We start from the raw sequence: 21,147 nt of genomic DNA, 5'->3' as shown, positions 1-21,147 counted from the left end.
AGGCTCGGGGTGGCACCAGGCTCTTCCTGGCAGGGGTTTGGGCTGGGGCTGCACTTGGGGTGGGTGGCGGCAATGGTGCTGGGAGTGGTGACTACAGGGGGTCTACAGCAAATTGCCTCCCAAGGGGTGCACACAGGAGCGGGAGCCACCCTCCCCCATGCCCCCAAACAAGCTGTTCATGGCTCTGTCCCACACCCCGCCCCACCCCAGCAGGGCAGTGCCTGCCCCTGCCCCAGCCCCAGCCCTACCCCTCCCCTCACCATGGGGGCCTTGATCTTCCCCCACCACTTCCCTTCCTTCCCCCCACCTCTTCCCCACAACAGATTTACCCGCCAGACGCTCTCCAAGCTGCCAAGCTGGCCGCATTTGTGCTGCAGCTGCACCTATGCATGTGGCATTTATCGGCAACATTATTGCCCACATCAGCCAAAAGAGGCCAATTGCCAATAACGTCCATTTCCCTTTTATTGGTGCCAGTATGATATGAACCAGTGGTTCATTGCACCTCTGACTATGGCCATCAACATCACGCCTCTTTTTCTTAGGGAGAAGCTCATAGACTCTCATTTCATTTTTTCTTTTTAGGTTAAGAGGACTATGCTTGCATTATTGTCCACATATTAGCACTGCTTATGAAAGCATGCAGGAGGCTACGGGGTGTCCATTATCTGCTCATATTTATCTTTCTTAATAACCTCACGCACCTTGACTATTATGTTGAAAAGAAAGGGGTGACATGATGCCTGCCTCCACTTATCTGCCTACAAAGGCCTGCACACTGAGGAGGAGGCTGCTCTTCCCAGTAAAAACTCTCCTAGTTGAAAATAAAACATCTTTAGCTACTAGAAAAACTTATTCAACTCCATTTGTAAGACTACAATTAACTTTGATTACTGCGCAACAAGAAATCATCAGTCTTTACAGAATGGATGCCAGGACCAGGAGGAGGAAGCCAGGTCCTCGGGCCCACGCTGTTTAACATCATCAGTTACTTGGATGAGGGGGTGGAAAGCACGCTGTCCAAGTTTGCTGCTGAAACTAAGATGTGGGGCGAGGTGGACACACTTGAAGGGAGAGAAAGGCTGCAAATACATTTAAACTACAAAAATGGGCAGATGAGAATAGGATGGGTGTAAACGTAGACAAATGCAGGGTCCTGCACCTTGGGAGAAGGAATCCACAGCATACATACAGGCTGGGGAGTTCCCCTCTTGAAAGCACAGAGGCAGAATGAGATCTTGGAATCATTACTGACTCCAAGATGAACATGAGCCACCAATGCCAGACCACGGCCAGCAAGGCCAGCCATACCTTGTCATGCATCCAAAGATGCATCTCAAGCCAGTCCAGAGAGGTGATACTCCCTCTCCATGCAACGCTGGTCAGGCCGCAGTTGTGGAGTACTGCGTCCAGTACTTGGCACCACACTTCAAGAGGGATGTGGCCAGCCTGGAGAGGGTTCAGAGGGCCACCCACTTGGTAAGAGGGCAGCAGGACAGGCCCTATAAGGAGAGACTGAGGGATCTAAACCTGTTCAGCAAGAGAAGGCTGAGGGGGGACCTGGTGGCTGCCTACAAACTCATCAGGGAAGATCAACAGCAAATAGGTAGAGCCCTTTTCTCCCCAGCACCACCTGGGGTGACAAGAAACAATGGTAATAAGCTGGTGGAGAGTAGGTTTAGGTTAGAGATCAGAAGGCAATTTTTTACAGTTAGGGTGGCCAAAATCTGGAAACAACTTCCCAGGGAAGTGGTCCTTGCCCTTACCTTGGGCAAATTCAAGAGGAGGTTGGATGATCACCTGTCTGGGGTCTTGTGAACCCACCATTCATTCCTGCCTGTGGCAGGGGGTCAGGCTAGATGATCTGTTCATGTCCCTCCTGAGCCTAGCTACTATGAAACCAAAGACTAGACAGATAGAAACAAAAGGTTAGCCAAAAGGTTCATTTCTGCCCATTAGTTCTTCCACATCAAAGATGCTGTCTCCCCCACTCATCGCTCCATAGTCCCCCAACTGGCAGAGAAAGAGGTTCAGCCATTGGTACATCATTATAAGCTGCAACAAAAACTGGGAGCACTTCATATACTAGGGCCTTGTGAACCAGAGGCAACTGAGGACAACCCCCTAATTTTCTACTCTTTTTTAGGTGTAATAGGAAATCCCTGTCTTCTTATTACATCTTTTAAAGGTGTAGAGGGAAGGATTAGTAACTACAGCTAGTCTAGAGAATCTGCTGACCTACTTATTATACTCTATAATACTCAGTATGCTTTTACCTGAAAGAATCTGGCATTTATGCTTTTTGTTATTTTCTTCATTTATTTTATTACTTGATTCTCTAATTGTAATTTGGAAAATTGGCCTTCTTCCCAAAAACTTGAAAACCAGGCACTGATAATTTTCTGACCTCCTACACTATGCAAAGGTGAGCATTTGGCAAAATGTGTAAAAGAAAAGTGCCTAATTGAAGTTTTGACAGCAGGAATCCTGGATGACGTAGGTATTTTCTTGGGGGGCTTTTCTGGGATTATTTGGGGAGGGGTTGTTTTGTTTTTTTAAGATACTAGCATCTTAAATCAGATAAAGGCACTAAAATTCCAACGTTACATAACATTGTACTTCATAAGCACAGCATTCCAGCTGTTAGCAATTCTGCTTTATAAACAGCTGGGGTAGAGCAATTTCAGTTAGTAAGTAAACTAAAGAAAGAAAAAAGAACATATAATTATGCAGCAAAAAAATGAACATAAGAATTAGACAGCTTTGCGACCACTGTCTTTGCATCTAAAATATCTCTGCCTTTCACTTACTTCAACAAATTTTTTTTTTTTCCCCAGAAAAAATGACTGGCATGCATGTTATATAAAGTTAACTAAAAAATTTGCATATAACTCTTACCCCATTCTGAAGTTGGAGCTGTCTTTTTTTTTATTTTCCAGGACAAGCACCACTGAAGATGCTCTCTTGGTTAGTATTTCTGGTTATGAGCAAAGCCAAATAGCAAAATTTCTAATCTTCCAGAGAATAAAGTATTATCGACCAAAGATGCATTAAAAACACATCTGTTTAATATTGATTATTACTGCCTTCTAGCAAAAAATGTAAACAATCTTGTACAGATTTGCTTAATTTTCAGTAGCCAAAGTTATTATGATTATAATGTAGTCAATATGCTTCTTGAATAACAGAAGTCTTCAAAGATAATCCAAAGCACAAGGTATAACAGGCAGTAGATCAAGTTTGGCTTAATTCAGTCTTTTACTTCTGAAGAAAATTAGAAATATCTTGCTACTTCTAGAAATCCCTAGTGAATAACTAAGAAAAGCCACAACAACAGCAAAAGAATTCAAACTGAATGGTTAAAACATCAACTCAGAAAAATCAGGCAATTTAGCATTATCACTTACCCTGTCTAAAATGGGGAAAATGCGTATTTCACAGAAACGGTGAGGCTTAACAAGCAAATAAGGCTGCAATTGGGTCCACATTATAAATTCACTTTTACCCCAGGCTTATATCCAAAAAAACCCTTATATTTAAAAATGTCAAGGTTAGGAGTGTTCAACTTCTTTGAAGTGAACTGGAGAAATGGTTTCTGAATGATGACACCCTAAAATCAAAAGTTTTTTCCTATATGGTAGATGAAAAAGGGAAGAGTGTAAAAAAAAAAGACATTTTAACAGACCCATCCAAATGGGGTCTAGTGACCAATGATTAACTTTAATTTGAAAAGAAAAGATTTTAAGTATTATGCCTGCCTCAATGATCCTAAACTAGCCATTCAATGACAACTTGCCCTTTCACTTAAAATAAGATAAAAGGTAGAGGCTGAATAGAGAGAAAACTCAATATGTGAATTTATGGAGACTTGTCTATGAAAATAAAGAATTTTACCCACCAAAATTTAATTAAAATAATAATCACAATTAGATATCCTTTTGCCAAGCTCTAAGCCTGAAAATAGAAAGAGATTATTAAAATTTATTAGATATATTATATTAATTTAGTTTAATGTATTAGATTAATTTAGTTTAAGGGGGAAAATACCTCCCTGCTCTGCTTCCTTTCAAGCTTCTTGCCAGTCACAGTATCCCCCTGCTATACAGAAAAATGTTAATATGATGGAGGCTAGGTTCAATCTCAAAAACAATATTTCCTGAAGTCTAGTATGGGATGTAGCCTCCATCTTTCCTTTGAACCAGCAAGTATCTTAAACAACGCCATTTGCCTCAGAACTCTTGGTTGCAAGCTTGATGACCCTCATCCTAAGTATGAGAAAAACCACTGATACCAAGAGATTCATATTAAAATGAGTCCCTATCAAGAAAGAAGCCTAAGGATTGGAAAGAGGCAGAAAATTGCTGAAGTTCACTTGTCTGCTTACTGAAGCCCAACAGTAGGCAGAATAATGCAGCCAGTGTCCAGAAATACAGAAATTAATGTGAATAAAAAACGTACTGAAGCTTACAGGCAATATGTACCAAGCTGGTGACAGAAGGCCAGGCATTACCTATCACAGATAACTATTTGCTTTCTTGTCTAAATCTGAAGCATAGCTTTTGTTGAGAGGGCGGCAGGGGTGGATACTGTTATTGGTAAAATTGTCTTCTCTGAGCAAAGTGGGAAGCAAAAGATATGGATGAGTGTTTCTGTATTTTCATTCCTAAAAACTGGTGCACCCACCACCACCAAATGTTCTCTCTTTGCTTGTTGATAGATAGCCAAACCACATCATGTCTATTTTTCTTCCCAGAGCCTCATCAATTCTGGTATTAAAAAAAATCTCTCACTAAAAAGGAAGACCTTCCATTTTAAATTTGGTTTAAGGAGGAAGCTGGAGATTTGGGCCAGACACTTTTCCAGGTGGAAATGGCAGAAGCCACTGCCCTGCTGCAGTCTGAAAACTCAATACACATTCTTAAGGTGAATTTTTTAATATAATCAATTCACAAGCTTCCTTCATTCTTCTGGAAGTTTTAGCAAATAAATACTTTCATTTTTCCCTAAAAATGGGATTGTAGCGTCTCATTTCTTGGCATTATACCAGAAAAAAGAAACTTTCTTCTTTCCAACTTTATATAGTGGAGGTAAAGGACACTACTCTGCCCTTACATTTATCAACAGTTGTCAAGGTGTTAAAGATATATGAAAAAATGAAAAATTCCTTTGGGGAACTGATAGGATTTACCTGATTTGTTGAACACGGTGGTCGAACTGAAGTTAGACTTGCCCAGGTAAGTCTTGCAGGTTACAAGAATAACACAAAAAATGTAATTCTATTAAATGAATGATAATTCAAAAGGTCAAAGTCTTTTCTATCTGCCATTCTTTCCACTAATTCGCAAAAAAGACCACCAACCTCTTGAGATGGAGTTATTACAACTATACAAGTATTACACAAATTTCTCTTTAAGATTTAATAATATTATCTAGGCACTTTTCTAAGAGAAGACCCAAACCAAAGCTACAAAGTAATTCCTAATTTTACACTGAAGGCAGAGGGAAGGATCAGAGCTGTCTGTGGTGCCAGGTCCTTTACTGCCATGTCCCTTGAACATTTGGAAAAAGTGGAGGGAGAATTGAGAGAAAAGTTTAAGACAGCTCCAAAAAGGTACTGGAAGTTACACTTCTACTGTCAGAACCACACCAAGCTGAGTGGCAGAGGCCAAACAAAGAAAACAGCCTGCCTTATAAGGAGGCCAAAAGGCAGCTCCCAAGAAGTTTAAATGCAGCTTCTGAAGAAACTAAAGTAGAAGAAAAAGGATGTTTTTATTTAACTCTACATACATTTATTGTGTTGATACTTTGATTTTCTTTTTGTTTATTATTTATCCAATACTGTGTTTAATGACAAATTATTTGAGCTGAGATGCTGTGCCCAGACTCCAGGGACACACGCGTCAATGATTTCATGTCCTGTACCATGTCATGATTTTGTTTTGCATTTAGAGAAGTGAGAAAGTTTGCTCCCCTCCTCCCTGCTACGTTATCACACCCAACTCAAATTTTATAAATGCTAAATGTTTCACATAAACAAGTGTTATTACACAAATGGAACTGAGTGTAATTCAGATTGTTTTGCAATAGCTGGTATCATTATATGAACATTCTTACCTTTTTCTCTTCTTTAGACTTTCTAACATTGTGCTGTGGGCCAAACTTGTTTTGCATGCAAAACACTTTCTTAGACCATTCATTTTTGTGAGATTTTAACTGGGGCTGACCAAAGCTGCCATCGACCCTGTATCTGTCAGCTGGAATCTTATTCATTGGTGGGGGAAGAGTCCCACAGTTAACACTGGACCAGCCATCCGTAGAATCTGTATAAGACTCCTGGTCACTGGCATTTCCATGCTGCCAATCTTGTAAAACATGAACAGGCAACCATCTTTGATTGCCCATGCCCATAGTACTTTTCTTGGAAGGTGGCACTGAATTTCGGGAAGAAACTAGTGGAACTTCTATACGAGCTGCAGGACTCAAGTGCTTGCTTAAATTTTGTGGTTTATCATTCTGAATTACTTCTAAAGGAGTGTTTCCTTCTTGCTCATGACAGAAGCCATTCCAATGGGCAGCAGACTGATTTTGCCCTCTTCCTCCTGGATTTTCCCATAAGCTATTAGGAATATGTTTACTTGGATTGCTCCCTAAGTCAACCACCAAAACTCTGTTGCTTTTTTCTTCTTGGTTAAAGTTTCCAATGCCACTGTCACTGTTACTGCTTGTACTGTTATTCTGATGAACATCTACATCACCATCAAGAAAAGCCCTGGCTCTCATTCCCTCAATCAACTCCCCCATGTCCCTATAGAGGACAGAGACAAACTGAAGAACAGGTAAAGATGATGTTGGAAATTCTAAACAGCCATTTGTGTCTGGATCTGCTGTACATTCTAGTCCAAAACGTCTTGCTATACCCTGATGAATTTTATGATGAAATAATTCTGGATCTACCATAAACACGTGACAAGATGTCCTTAGAACTCCTTCATCTTCCTGAGCCAAGCTTGCATCATCACTGCTCTGCATTGTAACTAGCCCAAAAAATCTCCTATCATCAGGGCACACCGCACTGAACGCGAGCTTCTCTGCAGGATACTCTGCTACTATACCAGATTTATCACTGCAGAGCTGAATGCAGTCATGCATGATCTTCATCATCACCAAAGAATGGATTTTCTGTTCTGCCCGAAGACGTCTCATACATCCGCGAATAGCCTGCAAACTGTCACTTTCCAGATTTGCAGTTGTTGAAGGCAGTTCAATTGAACCTAGGTAGCCTACCACCATGGCAACATTTAAAATACTTGCATCTAATCCAAAATCCTCTGGGTTCTCTAGTCCAATTCGGAAAACTGAATCATCATTCAACACTTTGGATATTTCTTCTTTAGAAAGTTGATTTGGATTGAGACTTACACCTTCAGTTCCAGTTTCAAATTTAGCAGCAGCAGACTCTGAAAGGGATCTTTGTTTTGGTATAAAGTTTTCTGTATTCCCAGCACAGAGACTAGGATTTTCAAAGATCATGTTGAAAATTCCACCAGATTGCATTTCTTCAACAACCTTTTCTGCTCTATTTATGCCTAAGGCTTTAGAATCAGGCTTTGGCTTCAGCCACCCTTTCCCATCATAAAAACCAACTTCTTCATCACTTGAGCAGGAGTCTATGTGACTAATACCTTCAGCAATCACCATGTGTAGGACTCCAGAACATTTTCCTATTAGTTTCACCACATCTTCATGAGAAGCCTTTTTTACATTAATATCATTAACGGCAAATATCTGATCTCCGGCTTTAAGTCCCACATAATCTGCAGGGCTTCCTTTCATAACACAACTAAGAATACAAGGGGCTTGCCCAGAAAGGGTAAACCCATAGCCAGCTCTTCCTCTAGCAACTTCTACACTTCTTATTCGAGGTGGAGCATGCATATTAAGACGACGTTTCACTGTTTCCCCTGGTCTATACATTGTGGTTATTTTCTGAAACTGGAAGATCTCCTAATTAGTCCAAATCATTCTTGTTCATTGTGTCAGGTGATAATAGGAAAGAAGTTCCAATTTCTTTGTCTGATGAAATCCTAAAAGAAATTTAAAAAAAGAAGATTTGATACTTATCAATACTTTGTTTCTCTTAGTGATCAGAGATATATTTATCAAAATAGCTACAGAAGATAAATCCTAAAATACTGGCAAAAGAAAGAGATATCTTGCTACTTTACTAATGCCAAAACAAAAAGGTATTACTAAAACATTCCATGTAGATAACAAGGCAATTTGCGATGGTGATTGTAATAATTTTTCAGGTGGGAAATCAAAGATGACAAATGAAGTGACCTTCCCAAATTAACAAAACAACTTAGTGACAAAGTCAAGAATAAATCTAAGTCTCCTGGCTCTTACCCCAACGGTCTCACCGTGGATTAAGTTGCCTCCCTTAAAACTAAATGCATATATACTTGTAACAGGGGGGCTTCCCAAGGCCAGTTAGAAGTTGGCTCACTCACCTGGTTCTGGGCTAACTGCCCACCTCTCGCCTGCCATGCCTTGATTATATATAATTATGGTGTTAATTAGGCAGGAGGCTGCCCATTTTTGCACCGTGATGCCAGGGGGTACTATCTGTGTCTCCAAAACCTTCCCTACACTGCAGCCCATGCCTCGCAGATGGCATCTAAGTTCTTGACAGCTCTGGCCCCATACTGGATAATAACCCTCCAGTCTGGACCCCAACTGGATAATAACCCTCCAGTCTGGACCCCAACTGGATCCCTCCTATCAGGCAGCCTACTCCGCCCTCATTCTGGGCTGCCTAGCTCCCTGCACTCTTCCCCTTCTTGGGTGTGCCTTCCCCCCGGGACCTTTGGCCACACAGGCCCCGGCCTCACCTCCAAGGCCAGTCGGAACCCCAGGCCCTCAGCTCTGGGCATTCTAGCAGTGGGCCCCTGGCCCTTTTGACCCTTCTGGTCCTGGCCCCAACACTGACCAGTTAAGGTTGCCTTAAGTCAGGCTTCTGAGCATCTAGCCCGCTCTCTCTAACACAGCTTCGCCTTCTCGGCTCTACTGTGGGGTTACCCACCCTGTTGTGGGAGCTAGGGTTATTAAGGCACCCTGACCCACCTTTCACCAGGACGGTAACTGGCCTGGCATTTCCTGGGGGCTCCCAAGCCACTAGGAGCCCCACCAGGCCACCCATCCCAAGCAGGGCACAGTTTCAGGTCATGCCCAGGACCAAGAGCCTCCTTGCCATCCCCCATAAGCTCCTTCCCTTACCTCCTAGCATTCCTGCTGCAGCTCAGCCAGGCAGTGTTTCCAATTGGGCTGGCAGCAGCAGACTGCAGCCTTTATATACTTAGTTCTCAAAATGGCTGCTGCCATCAGGCATCTGCTGGATTCCTGACCGAGCCCTTAAAGTGGCAGGCACCAACAGAGTCCTGCCACAGTACTAAAAAAGGGCATTTTGTGCCAAAAAGCTTGTCCATCATCTCTTTCAAAAATATAGTTGCTCCAATAAAAGATATCACCAAAAAAACCTTATCTTTCCTACATTTCCTGAACCATCACAGCTATACCATTCCAAACCTACTAAGTAAACCCAAGACATTTACTGTCATAACAAGAGTCACTGTGAGTTTGTGTTCTATAACATGACTAAATCTATTTTAACAAATAACAGATGTAGATGTCATTATTTCATCTACTAAATTTAAGAAATATTACTGAATATACTGCATTTGAAAATTAGCTAGTTTCTCACTTAAATTGCTTGGCAACAGCTTTTTTATCAAATAAAATTTTGCAATAGACTTCTGGCTCAGAACACCATTACTGACCTACAAACAGGGATTACAACCATTTGCCTGCATGGACCAGAGCTTGAGACCCAGCCATTGCTGTGGACTGGCTGCATGACTCTACCCAGCCAGCTGCCTACGCTCACTCTCACTTTAGATACCCAACCCTTCTGCAGCAAGAGAAACACAGACACGGCAGAGCAGCAAACTTAACAGAGGAGGGGAGGGCAGCATGGCACAGCTCCATGCTATCAATGCCTCCATGCTGGATTGGACCTTCATGGGCCAGATTAAACCACTTTGCAGGCTCAATTTAACCTATAGGCCGTAGGCTTTTTAAAAAATAAAACTGTAGCTAGGCAGACTGGCATACAAACCACCACCTGGTATAAATATATGAGTTATACAAATTTAATTCATAAAAGGCAGCTTAAAGTTTTCATGTTAGTGGATCAGACTATTCACCTGACCACAGAATGAATCACATCTACCCTAAAATCCATGCCTGCCTGAGCATGTGGGACAACAACAATGTTCTACATCGTGCTCATTCCCTTACTTTAAAACAAGCAATTAGTGGTCTGCAGAACAACCTATTAGAACTATTGAGAATAAAGAAAGGGGGGTGGTGGGAAAGGATGAGTAAGGAAGAGAGGGGAGAGAAAAATTACATAAACAGGAAATGTGGAAGAAAACATGAAGGAGACACAGCAACTTCTTTCCCATCACCTCCAAGGTATTCGGTTTCTATGATTTTGCTGTGATATAAGAATGTAGATAAAGTATTAGGTTCCCTGACAAAGGTTTGAGGAGTAATTGCTCATAGAAGGCAGCAAACAAGGATAACAGGAATAAGAGAAGAAGCCAGTCTAGATAAAGACCATATAAAAGGTTGTTTAAAGTATTCCTCTGAAGGTATATCTGAAAGTATAAAGACAAGGGGAAACCACTATACTCCGCTAAACTACATACACAAACACAGGTTGGCTGTATAGGAACAGAAGCAAAAAGCTGTGCTCCTGCTTTCATTTGGATTCTGGTCAGCTGGCAAGGGATCTAGACCCTATGAAAATAGGCCTTCTTTCTTTCCCCTTCTGTCTAGGCCTGGAGCACGATGCAGAAAGTTCTTAAAATGGTAGCCATATGTTAAGGGACTTAAACTCTAGGGTAGCCAAAATATTCACAGGAAGAGAAAGGGGTAGCCTTTGGTCACAAACTGACAGAGAGCAGATTTAGGCTAGAAATCAGGAAAAACTTCTTCATGGTGAGGGTGGCCAAATCTTGGAATGGGCTTCCAAGGGAAGTGGTGCTCTCCCCTACCTTGGGGGTCTTTAAGAGAAGGCTGGATAGGCATCTGGCTGGGATCATCTGACCCCAGCACTCTTCCCTGCCCAGGGCAGGGGGTCAGTCTCGATGATCTGTTGAGGTTCCTTCCAACCTTAGCATCTATGAATCTATTCCCTCCTAGGCAGGGAGCACTGAGGCTGAGGCAGGCAGGTAACAGGAGAGGCAGGCACCATGGGGGGCGGGTGGGCAGGCCGCAGGAAGAATAGGGAGTAAAGGGCCTACCCCCACTGTGGCTGCCCAGCCTCCCTACCACTGCTTTCCTCACTGTAGCAGTGAAGCAAACAAATTTAATATGACCCTGTGAAAATTAGATTCTATATCTAGAAAATTATAACAAATTTATAAACATTTCCATATATAAAATCTAATTATTGTGGGGTAGTTTTAAGTTTGAAATCATCATAGATTTGGGTAAATGCAGCATTTTGCTTACTTAACTATTAAAATACCACTCATTAATCAGTTTAAAGGTATACATGTGCAAAGCAATATCAATAAAGTTAGTTGGCAAATTCAATCAGATTCACTGAATTTTGTATTCTTGCTTTTCAGTTTGAAAACCTGAAAAACTACATTATGCACTCCACTTACATTATTTAATCATAACTAGATACAATGGATATTGAATTATAAATGGGATAGGGATAAAAACCATAAAAATACTATCTTTTCTAGAGCATAAGACATATTTCTCCCTGAAAAAGACCTATAATTAAGGCATATCTTATACACCAAAGCCACATAATGAAAAATAAATTAAATCATTGTCATAAAAGTGGACTAGAAGTCAATCAAATTTATAGTAAAAAAAAATCCCACAATTTTAAACTTTTTTGGGAGGGGGGGAAGGGAAGGAGTTGTCTTATGAAAATCTGTCTCTCGTACACTAGAAAATACAGTACCAAAAAGTTACTTCTAGAATAATCACAGAAATGCACCAAAAATTGCCAGTCAGAAGTCATTTCAACTTTCATGTGTTTTAGTTTAAACTAAAACTTCCAAAAACTCCACATGCTTCCAGTATTAACAGAGTTGGCACTGAAAACCAATAACTTTAAAAGATAAGTGTTTGACAAAGCTATAGACAATGGGTTTCAGTAATATCATATAGAAAGAAGTTCTCTTAAACTTACTAATTGTTGAGGTTTACATTGAAACCTGGATGCCTGACAGGCCTGCCCCACATATACCACTCACATAAGCTCAGTTATTTCAGAGGAATGCCTGTATCTGTTTGGGTTCATAGAATCATAGAAGTGGGGTCGGAAGGGCCCTTGTAGATCTTCAAGTCCGACCCCCTGCCTGGACGGGAGAAAAACTGGGCTCAGATGATTCCAGCCAGGTAGGCATCAAGCCTCTTCTTAAAGACCCCCAGGATAGGAGCCAGCACCACTTCCCTTGGAAGTTGGTTCCAGATCCTAGCCGCCCTGACCATGAAGTAGTTCTTACGGATATCTAATCTAAACCTACTCTCCAACAACTTATGGCCGTTATTCCTTGTTATGCCAAGGGGCGCTAGGGGAAACAAGGTCTCTCCCAAACCCTTCTGGTCCCCCCTAACGAGGTTATAGACTGTCACCAGGTCCCCCCTCAGCCTTCTCTTGTGAAGGCTGAACAGGTTCAGGTCCCGCAGTCTCACATTGTAGGGTCTCCCCTGTTGTCCCCAGATCATGTGGGTGGCCCTCCTCTGGACCCTCTCAATGTTGTCCACGTCCCTCCTGAAGTGGGACGCACAGAACTGGACGCAGTACTCCAGCTGTGGCCTGAACGCTGTTGTGTAGAGGGGGAGGATCACCTCCTTGGCCCTACTTGAGATGCACCTGTGGATGCACGACGAGGTCCAGTTAGCCCTGCCAACCGTGACCTCACATTGTTGGCCCATGTTCATCTTGGAGTCAATAATGCTTTAAATCAGGGGTGGGCAAAATGCGATCCACAGGGCAGCATGCAGCCCGCCAGGCCATTCTATCCAGACCGCGAGTCCCCTAAAAAATTTAGAAAACAAATATTTATCTTCCCCTGGCTGCCTGTCGTACGGCCCTTGATGGCTTGCCAAAATTCAGTAAGCGGCCCTCTGCCCAAAATAATTGTCCACCCCTGCCCTAAACTAAAAAAAAAACCCAGCACAAAACAAAACCAACACATCCAAAGAAGCAGAAAGTTATTCAGTTTTAAAAACGCTCTGCCTGCTATATAAGAACTCTAACATCTATAAATTGCAACAACGAGCACACAAATTATATATTTTAATTCAGTTTTTTGAACTAGCAGTAGGTGGCCTACTACATAAAACTGTAGAAATCACTAAATCTGTGCAACTAAAACTAATTTAATTGTGAAATGTAGCCTTTTTGACAGATCAAGTTCTGCTCTTAAAATATTAATTTATGAAGAAATACAAAGCTACAAATAAACCACATGAATGTAGAACAAAGAAGTAAAACCAGCAGATCTGTGATATTCCTGTGGTACCCCTAGGTAAGTTTAAAGTAGCTTGAAAAGATTGTTTTCTAAATAGTTGGGTCAAATAATTGATGTGGAGAATCTTCTTTAAAGCACCAAAATAAATTCTGTCTTCAGAAAAGGTCACTTCTAGTAATAAGTATCTAAGAGAAGAAGAGCTGGCCAGACAAGTCTCCAAATATTTCTCTAGTATTGTGTACTTAAGTCTGTGATCAAAAAGGATTTTAAAAGACTATTAGTGCCATTTTGTTTCATGATTCATGAATTAAAATCTAGTCATCTGCCTGTCTACCCCTCCAGAAAGGAAGACCTTTAAGGCAAAGGAAATACCATCTAAAATATGAGGGCCTAAAATGCATACAGGCAACCCTATTAAGCGCTCTTAATTGGTTCCTAAAAAACTGGGTGTTAAGCAGAATAGCTTTAAGCAAAAACAAAATTTTTTGATGAACCAAGATGGTGACCGTGAGCGTTGTAACAAAACTGACTGAGCGCTAAGTGGAATTAGGTATCAATGTAAAACGAGCATTATAGCAAAACAGCACTAAGCAAAACAGCATTAAGTGTGGGTCGCCTGTAGTGCCTTTTCCAGGAAAGTTACACTGGGCGGACTTGTTTTCAATCTCTAGAAGCCACGCAGACTATAAAAGCTTGCAGAGACAGGGCACATCTACACATGAAGTTTACTGCACAGGTACCTAATTAACTGCACAGAAAATGTCTCTAAAAGGGGCATGGGTTGGCATATCAAGGCCCCCATGTTGAGGGAGGGAGTGGGGCTGAGGCAGGGGCAGGCACCGCACACCTGGGGTGGGGAAAGGTATGGGACGACCTGCAGCTTGTCCAAGGGGGAAGTGGGGAGGTGCCACCTGCCACTGTAAGCACCCTTGGGCAGGCATGAGGGGCACATGGCCCCCAGAGCTGCACATGGGGCAAGGGCAGGCTGCCACTTACGTTCATTTTTCTGCTGTGCGCCGAGGGCCAGGGCTGCACCAGGCTCTTCCCAGCAGGGCACCTGGGCCCAGGCTGCGCTCAGAGCAGGAAGGATGGATGATGGCGGTGGTTCTGGCAGCGCTGGAAGAGGGAGGCTGTGGGGGAGGGGCTATAGCCACCCCAAAATTCACCGTAGCTCCCCTTCCCAGCACTGCCACTGCGTGCCCCACCCACTGCCCCAGCCCAGTCCCCCACCTCCACCAAGAAGAGGCTGGCGCAGCCCCCCCAGACCTGAGCATGCAACACCCCACCCTCGCCCCACACACAGATCCAGGGGCATATGCCCCCATACCTGCCCCGGGGTGTGCGCAGTAGCAGAAGCCCCCCACTTCCCCTCCCCACCGCACAAGCTGCGGTTCTGTCCCCCACCCTGCCCCATCCAGGCTGTGCAGTGCCTGCTCCTGCCCTAGCCTCACTCCCTCCCTCACTGCAGGGGCTCAATCTGTTCCCCCACGCCCTTTCCCTCCCCAATGCCCCTTCCCACCACCGACCTCCCAGCCTTAAAAATGGAATTAACCTTTTTTTAAGCCTTAAAAATGGAATTAACTAGATAAGAAAAAAAGAACTGGGGCAAGAAGACAAGAGTGGAGAAGACAATAAAGCTAAAACAAGTCGGTAGGGATAAGGCAAAGTCATTAAATTTTAACAAAGAATGAACAGAAGAGCATAAGCCCACTACAGTACAGTCCCTTCCAAAGCCTGGATTGGAACCAAAAATCCCAGTCTCACCTTTCCTCTGCAAACAAAGTCTCTAAGGTTGGCACTTAGAGTAACCGGTTAGAGGAAAGGTGAAACTGCCCTGACTTAAGACTAACGTGGCTACCCCACCTCTGCATTCCTAGCAGACAGAAAACATCTCTAAAACCTACTGGCAAACTATCCCATTCCCCCTTCAAGCAATGAAAAATTCAGAAAGATGCACTCTAAACACACATTCCTTGCTAGGCCAAACCATTTCTTTAAAGGAACACAATTAAGATTGCTAAAATAGACATTCAAGAGTTAAGAAATTACAGGATTAGTTATCTGTGCAATCTTAGTTTGCTCCACTCATACATATGTATTGATCATCTTAATTACTTGATCGCTCATTTTTTCCACAAGCGCCCCAGTCATTGCACAGGTGTTCTTATGCTTGGGACGAATAAGGCTGTGTTCTGGGACGAGGAACCTCTGCCTCATCCATTGTAAATTTTGAAGGTGTGAAGGGAATGAAGCAGAACAAGGCTGCAAGAAAAGAAAGGCAATTGAATACCGCGCCGGAGAATTAGATTCTACCCCTTCCTCTGCCAAGACTTAGTATGTAATAATAATGAAATCATTTCAACCACATTTTCTGTGGGGGAGGAAGGGTCACTGATTATGTGTTTCTCACTTTCTGGTGGCCTGATGTCAGACAATAGAAGCAGGGTGTTTTAAATTAAATCAGGACCAATTTAAATTAAACTAATTTTAATCATGATTCAAATCAACAAGCAGGAAATCTAGATTTAAATAAATACATTTTTATCTTGCTTTGTGTTTATATTCTTAGAATTTTCCTCAAGAAATGTTGATTCCTAGTGGTTAAAAAACGTTGAAACAAGTTGATCTGCAGTCAAACATAACTATTGCATTTGGTACAATTTTGCTAATCAGAAGGATACAATATATATTTATTTAAATGCATTTGTTCAGATCTTTAATTATTTTTTAAGTTAGAAAATGGTGAACAGTTCCTATATATGGAATTATTAGTTTTTATACTATAGTTTTGTCCACCTGCATTTGGATACAAATGTGAATTCAATCTGAAAGGCACAAAGGCAGTTTTTAAAAATGATTTTTTATATTAAACAATTTTAAACATTCTGGGAACACAAGAAAAATATTTATCAAAACATTTAGAACCGATTCACTATACAAAGAAAGTATTATCTGAATTTAATTAACTGAATTTCTCATTTCTGTTCACCATATTCTTCCAATTTTGAAGACCAGCAGAACTCATCCTCTTACACCTTTTTTTTTTTTTTTTTTTTATTTACAGACTTCTTTATTCACAGGAAAATAAGCTTTCCTACTTCTTCAGCTCCCAACTGGCTTCTTAGATTTCAGGGAACTAGTCACTGAAGTGAACTTGTTGAACAAATTGCAATGGAGAAAATATTCATTCCATACCTGCAAAAGACCTACTGTCAAAAGCTGGGTTAGAACTTCAACAAACGTTCCAGAGTCTTAAGCTATGATTTTCACCAGTACCATGACTGGACTTGCATTAAAACTGAAGCATCAAACATGCACTATGTATTATTTTTCATTTACTTTAAAATTAAAATGATGACAATCCATTTTAATTTACTATAATCCAGAGTTAGTCAAAGCAGGTGTTTTTATAAAAATATGCATTCTTTTTTTTTTAATTACTGATTTTATGTTCCCTTCCCTGAAGGCTGACAGACAAGTGTTGAGTACTCACAATTGCATCTGAAGTCAAAGAGAGAATCGCTGTGAACACAACAGTGCTCTATAATGGTAAAATCTAGTCCTACCTAGGTATCTCATGCTGGACACCCAAAATTAATGACTATTTTTTATCTTTATCTGTCTCTGTCTCATTGCCCTGTCAGTAAAATGGTGATAATGTCTGCTCACATAACAGACACAGTGTGAAAAAAAAGTCATTAATATTTCTGAAGTGGTCAGATAACAGTGATTGGTGCCACCAAAAAGCAAGAGGCAATTAATAATCCTGTCTTCAGAGTAGGCCAGGGTTTTAATAGCATGCAGTAAATCAAGCGTGTGGCCAATATGAACAATGAGGGTAAAACAAAATATCAAATATCTGACCAGCATCCACTCTATTCATAAGACTGAGAAAATGTGGAAATAATAGCTTACAATGATGCAATTAAAGATTGTATCAAAATACACATGTACAATATGGCTAATTTAAGACTGAATCCCAACCTTATTTCTGGTATTTCCTGACTCTGAGTGCTTGACTTTAATCCTCAACAACATTCTTTCAACACTTCTTTTGTATGCACAAAAAATTATGTGCAAAAGTTCTTTCAATTGAAAGCCCAACTCCAGGACGGGATCATTTTAGTGATCTTCCAGAGCCTAAATATTACAGAAGTTTCAAGGTATCATGGAAGACATCCATTTGCTCCGATTTTTGGTTTTTCATCTTTCTGACAAAGGATGCTGTTTTTGCATTCTGTATGCGACAGCTATAATTTTTCAGTGTAGAGTACAGTAGTTTCTGTAAATTGTTTCAATGCAGGTAATTATTTACCTGTCATAATGATAAGAAATTATAAAAAATAATTCAACTTTTCTAAACAATACTTTTGCTGTCCCTACAAGGCTTAAAGAGGTGGTTTAAATACATTAACCGATCCAATTCTTTGCCTTACATATAGGTCTATCCATTCTCTTGTGGGCTTCACTTAAGAGATGCTTTAAGGAGATTAATGAGAAGTCAATGAGCTATAGCAAGGGTGCTATACCCAGTCCCCATGGGTCTGAAAATTTGGCGGCAGGGAAGAAGTGCTCTCCTGCTGCCAAATTTCCAGACTCATGAGGTGTCCTACAAGCCTAGCAGTACCTAGGGATAGATCCTGGCAGAAAGGGCCAGGCAGGGGTGGTAAGTGGACCCAGGACCGGATCCCAGAAGGTGGGGGTAAGACAGGACCCAATACAGGTGTGCGGATCCAAGTAGAGGGACATGGCCTGGCCCCACGCCACTCATCTGGCCTACGAGGCCAGAAGATTGTGAACCAACAAGCTATAGCATATTAATGTAATCATTTCCAATAATTAGTACCCTGGGTCTTAATTATTAGGAATGGTAATGTTGGTTAATCCATTTATAATGCTTACAAAAATGCTTGGAGCATAATACCCATACATGGTTTGATTTAATTAGCTCCATTTGGACTGCTGGTAACATCATTAGGTAGAACACTAAAACTGATATCAAAATAACGCCTCACTGAAGAAAAAATTTGCATGCCAAACGCCTGCATGTATGTCAAAGGAAAACAGGTCTATTACTTAAGTTTGGAAAATATAAATATTAATCTGATCCTATGCAAAAATCCTACTCATGGCAGGGGGTCAGATTAGATGATCTACTCAGGTCCCTTCCAACCCTAGAAACTATGAAACTATAATTTTATGATATTTCCAAATAACTGTTAAAGGGTTACAAGGTTCTTTGGGTAAATCTGATATTATGCAATAAAAGATGCCAGATTTACCCAAAGAATCTTGTCTGCCTATGTCCTTAGACCAACATGGCTACAACCTACACCCCTGTTAAAGGATTAATAATATAACATTAATACTATAATTTGGAGAGAGGTTTTTCCAATACTAACATAGCAATATTTTTCGATACAACCCTGAGACTGCAAGCAAACTAGGTTTATGACTTCAAAAAATGAACACATTCCAGACAGAACTTGTGCCCTATGTAAATATGGGCCAAATGCTTTTTAGTCACATTAACGTAAGTCCACTGAAGTCACAAAGCTGGATTTGCACCATATGCAGCCATGTCACAAAACTACAACATGCTATACAGAAAAGGTCAAAATCTTATATTCAGAAACAAAACTCACCACCTTCTGGCCAGCACCCGTTCCAATTTACACTTGCAGCAGACTTTTATTTTTTATTTTTTTTATTTTGGAGTGGGGGTGGGTTAGATTTAAGGCACAACAAACAGCAACTACAGCCAGGACCTGGGATGAAACTATACCTCAGGCTATACCTGTCTTCTACAAACATTACATGTATTTGTAGCATTCATTTCAAATGTGGGTGGAAAGGGAGAAGGTTTTGTGGAGAGAAGAAAATCATTGTTAATTTACTTTCTGCTTTTTGCTTGGCTTGCTTCCTCCTTCTGCCTGTTAGCTCATGGCAACAAAAGAGCAAACACAAACAGGAGGTATGTACAGAAGTTACACTGTAGAATGATAGTTCCTGGGCAGGGAAAACAAGAATTAGAGGACTGCAGTGATGTGTAGTCAGCTCACTCAGAAAGGTTGTTGCCCATTCTTACTAAAAACAAACAAACATAGTAATGGGATAGTTTGCCAGTAGGTTTTAGAGATGTTTTCTGTCTGCTAGGAATGCAGAGGTGGGTAGCCATGTTAGTCTTAAGTCAGGGCAGTTTCACCTTTCCTCTAACCAGTTACTCTAAGTGGGATGGTGGCAACAGAACTGCTGACAGAGAAGCACTTCCAGGTTATTTCCCTCCCCTACACCAAGCTATGGTCATTCTTTTTCTATCTAACAGGACAAAAGTCTGGAGAACATCAATGAAGAACTGACTCTGCTAAGCAACAGGAGGCACACCTTTCCCCAAGAACGCCTCCAAGTACTGAATCAAGCCTGTTTTTTCATGCTGAACTACCATATCACAAAACTGAAGGTAGGGTCTAGTAGCATAAGCAACAGCAGAGCCCCACCTAACATTTCCCGAGTGGGAGTAGATACCACAACAATGTGTGTATGTGTGTTTGAGAGCCAATTTCTTTTGAAAGATACTGGAGATTTTTTAACTTTTCTACACAATGCCAATCCACAATAGTTACCTTGTGGATTCATTGCCACAGGAGGCGGTGGAGGAGGCAGACACTATAGCCAAGTTAAATTTATGGATGATAAATTTATGGATGATAGATCTATTAATGGCTATTGAACAGAATGGCTGAATGTTTCTTCTGGTATCTCTAAACCAGTAAATGGTGGATACCAGGGTAGTTACTGAACAGGGGATAGATCACTCCAGAGATATCTGGTTTAGTGCTCTCCCTGTAAAGCATCCATTCCTGCCACTGCTGGAAAGATGTACTGGGCTAGATTGGATCATTGGTCCAATCCAGTAAGGCACTTCTTATGTCCGCATGTTTACGCTCTTATATTCACAAAATAGATGCAAGCCCTAACATCTCATCACCAATATCCCAATTCCATTCAATACAGAAATTTTAAGAGAAAGGGGAGAAAAATTAGTGGTTTTCACATTTATTAATTCATAGGCTGTCTGCTGAGAATAACAATATGGTGCTACATAGGCTAAGTGCAGATATTCGGAGGGGGCTAGGTGGAGGTTAGATCAGGCTAAAAATGTGAACTAAGTTAATGTGGGATCTAACTTAGTTCACGCAGGTGCAGACCGTACACTTAGACCCAATCTAAACCCGTAACAGTACAGAAGTTCAGTGCACAGAGAATGGTCTAAACTGGCAGGATCCAATCTAAGATAGACCTAGATCAAAGTACACTCAAACTTAATCGATCTAAGCCAGACCAATGCATGGAACTTCTGTACAGTTACCTCCGCAGCCCCAGGGATGCACTTTTTGTACTTGTTCCCCTGGTACCGGGCTATTTTTTGCCCCCCCAGCTCACCGCACCCTTCCCACAAAACCAGCCAGCTCGCCGCCTTTGCCCACCATACCACAAGCTGCTCCAGGTGCCAGATTTATCAGCATTTGCCGCTGCCAGGAGCTGAACAAGCAAGCATTCGGGGGGGGGGCGGGAATGAGGG

General features: G+C 41.5%; 1 protein-coding gene across 2 annotated transcripts in view; it reads right to left on the bottom strand.

Annotated features, from left to right (window-relative positions):
* The window catches only part of RGS12 (regulator of G-protein signaling 12), a 159,864-nt gene that overhangs the window by 134,713 nt on the left and 4,004 nt on the right, over positions 1 to 21,147 (bottom strand). For both annotated transcript variants that reach the window (XM_019552849.1, XM_019552848.1), the window contains exon 2: positions 6,115 to 8,084. In XM_019552849.1, coding sequence (XP_019408394.1) covers positions 6,115 to 7,974 — 1,860 coding nt within the window. In that variant the 5' untranslated portion in view covers positions 7,975 to 8,084. The remainder of the gene's footprint in view (positions 1 to 6,114; positions 8,085 to 21,147) is intronic.

The sequence above is a fragment of the Crocodylus porosus genome, unplaced genomic scaffold (assembly GCF_001723895.1).
Source record: "Crocodylus porosus isolate Cpor-Errol unplaced genomic scaffold, CroPor_comp1, whole genome shotgun sequence".
Taxonomy (NCBI): Eukaryota; Metazoa; Chordata; order Crocodylia; family Crocodylidae; genus Crocodylus; species Crocodylus porosus.
Note: the sequence above shows the minus strand (reverse complement) of the source record. Positions and strands in the feature narration are given on the sequence as shown.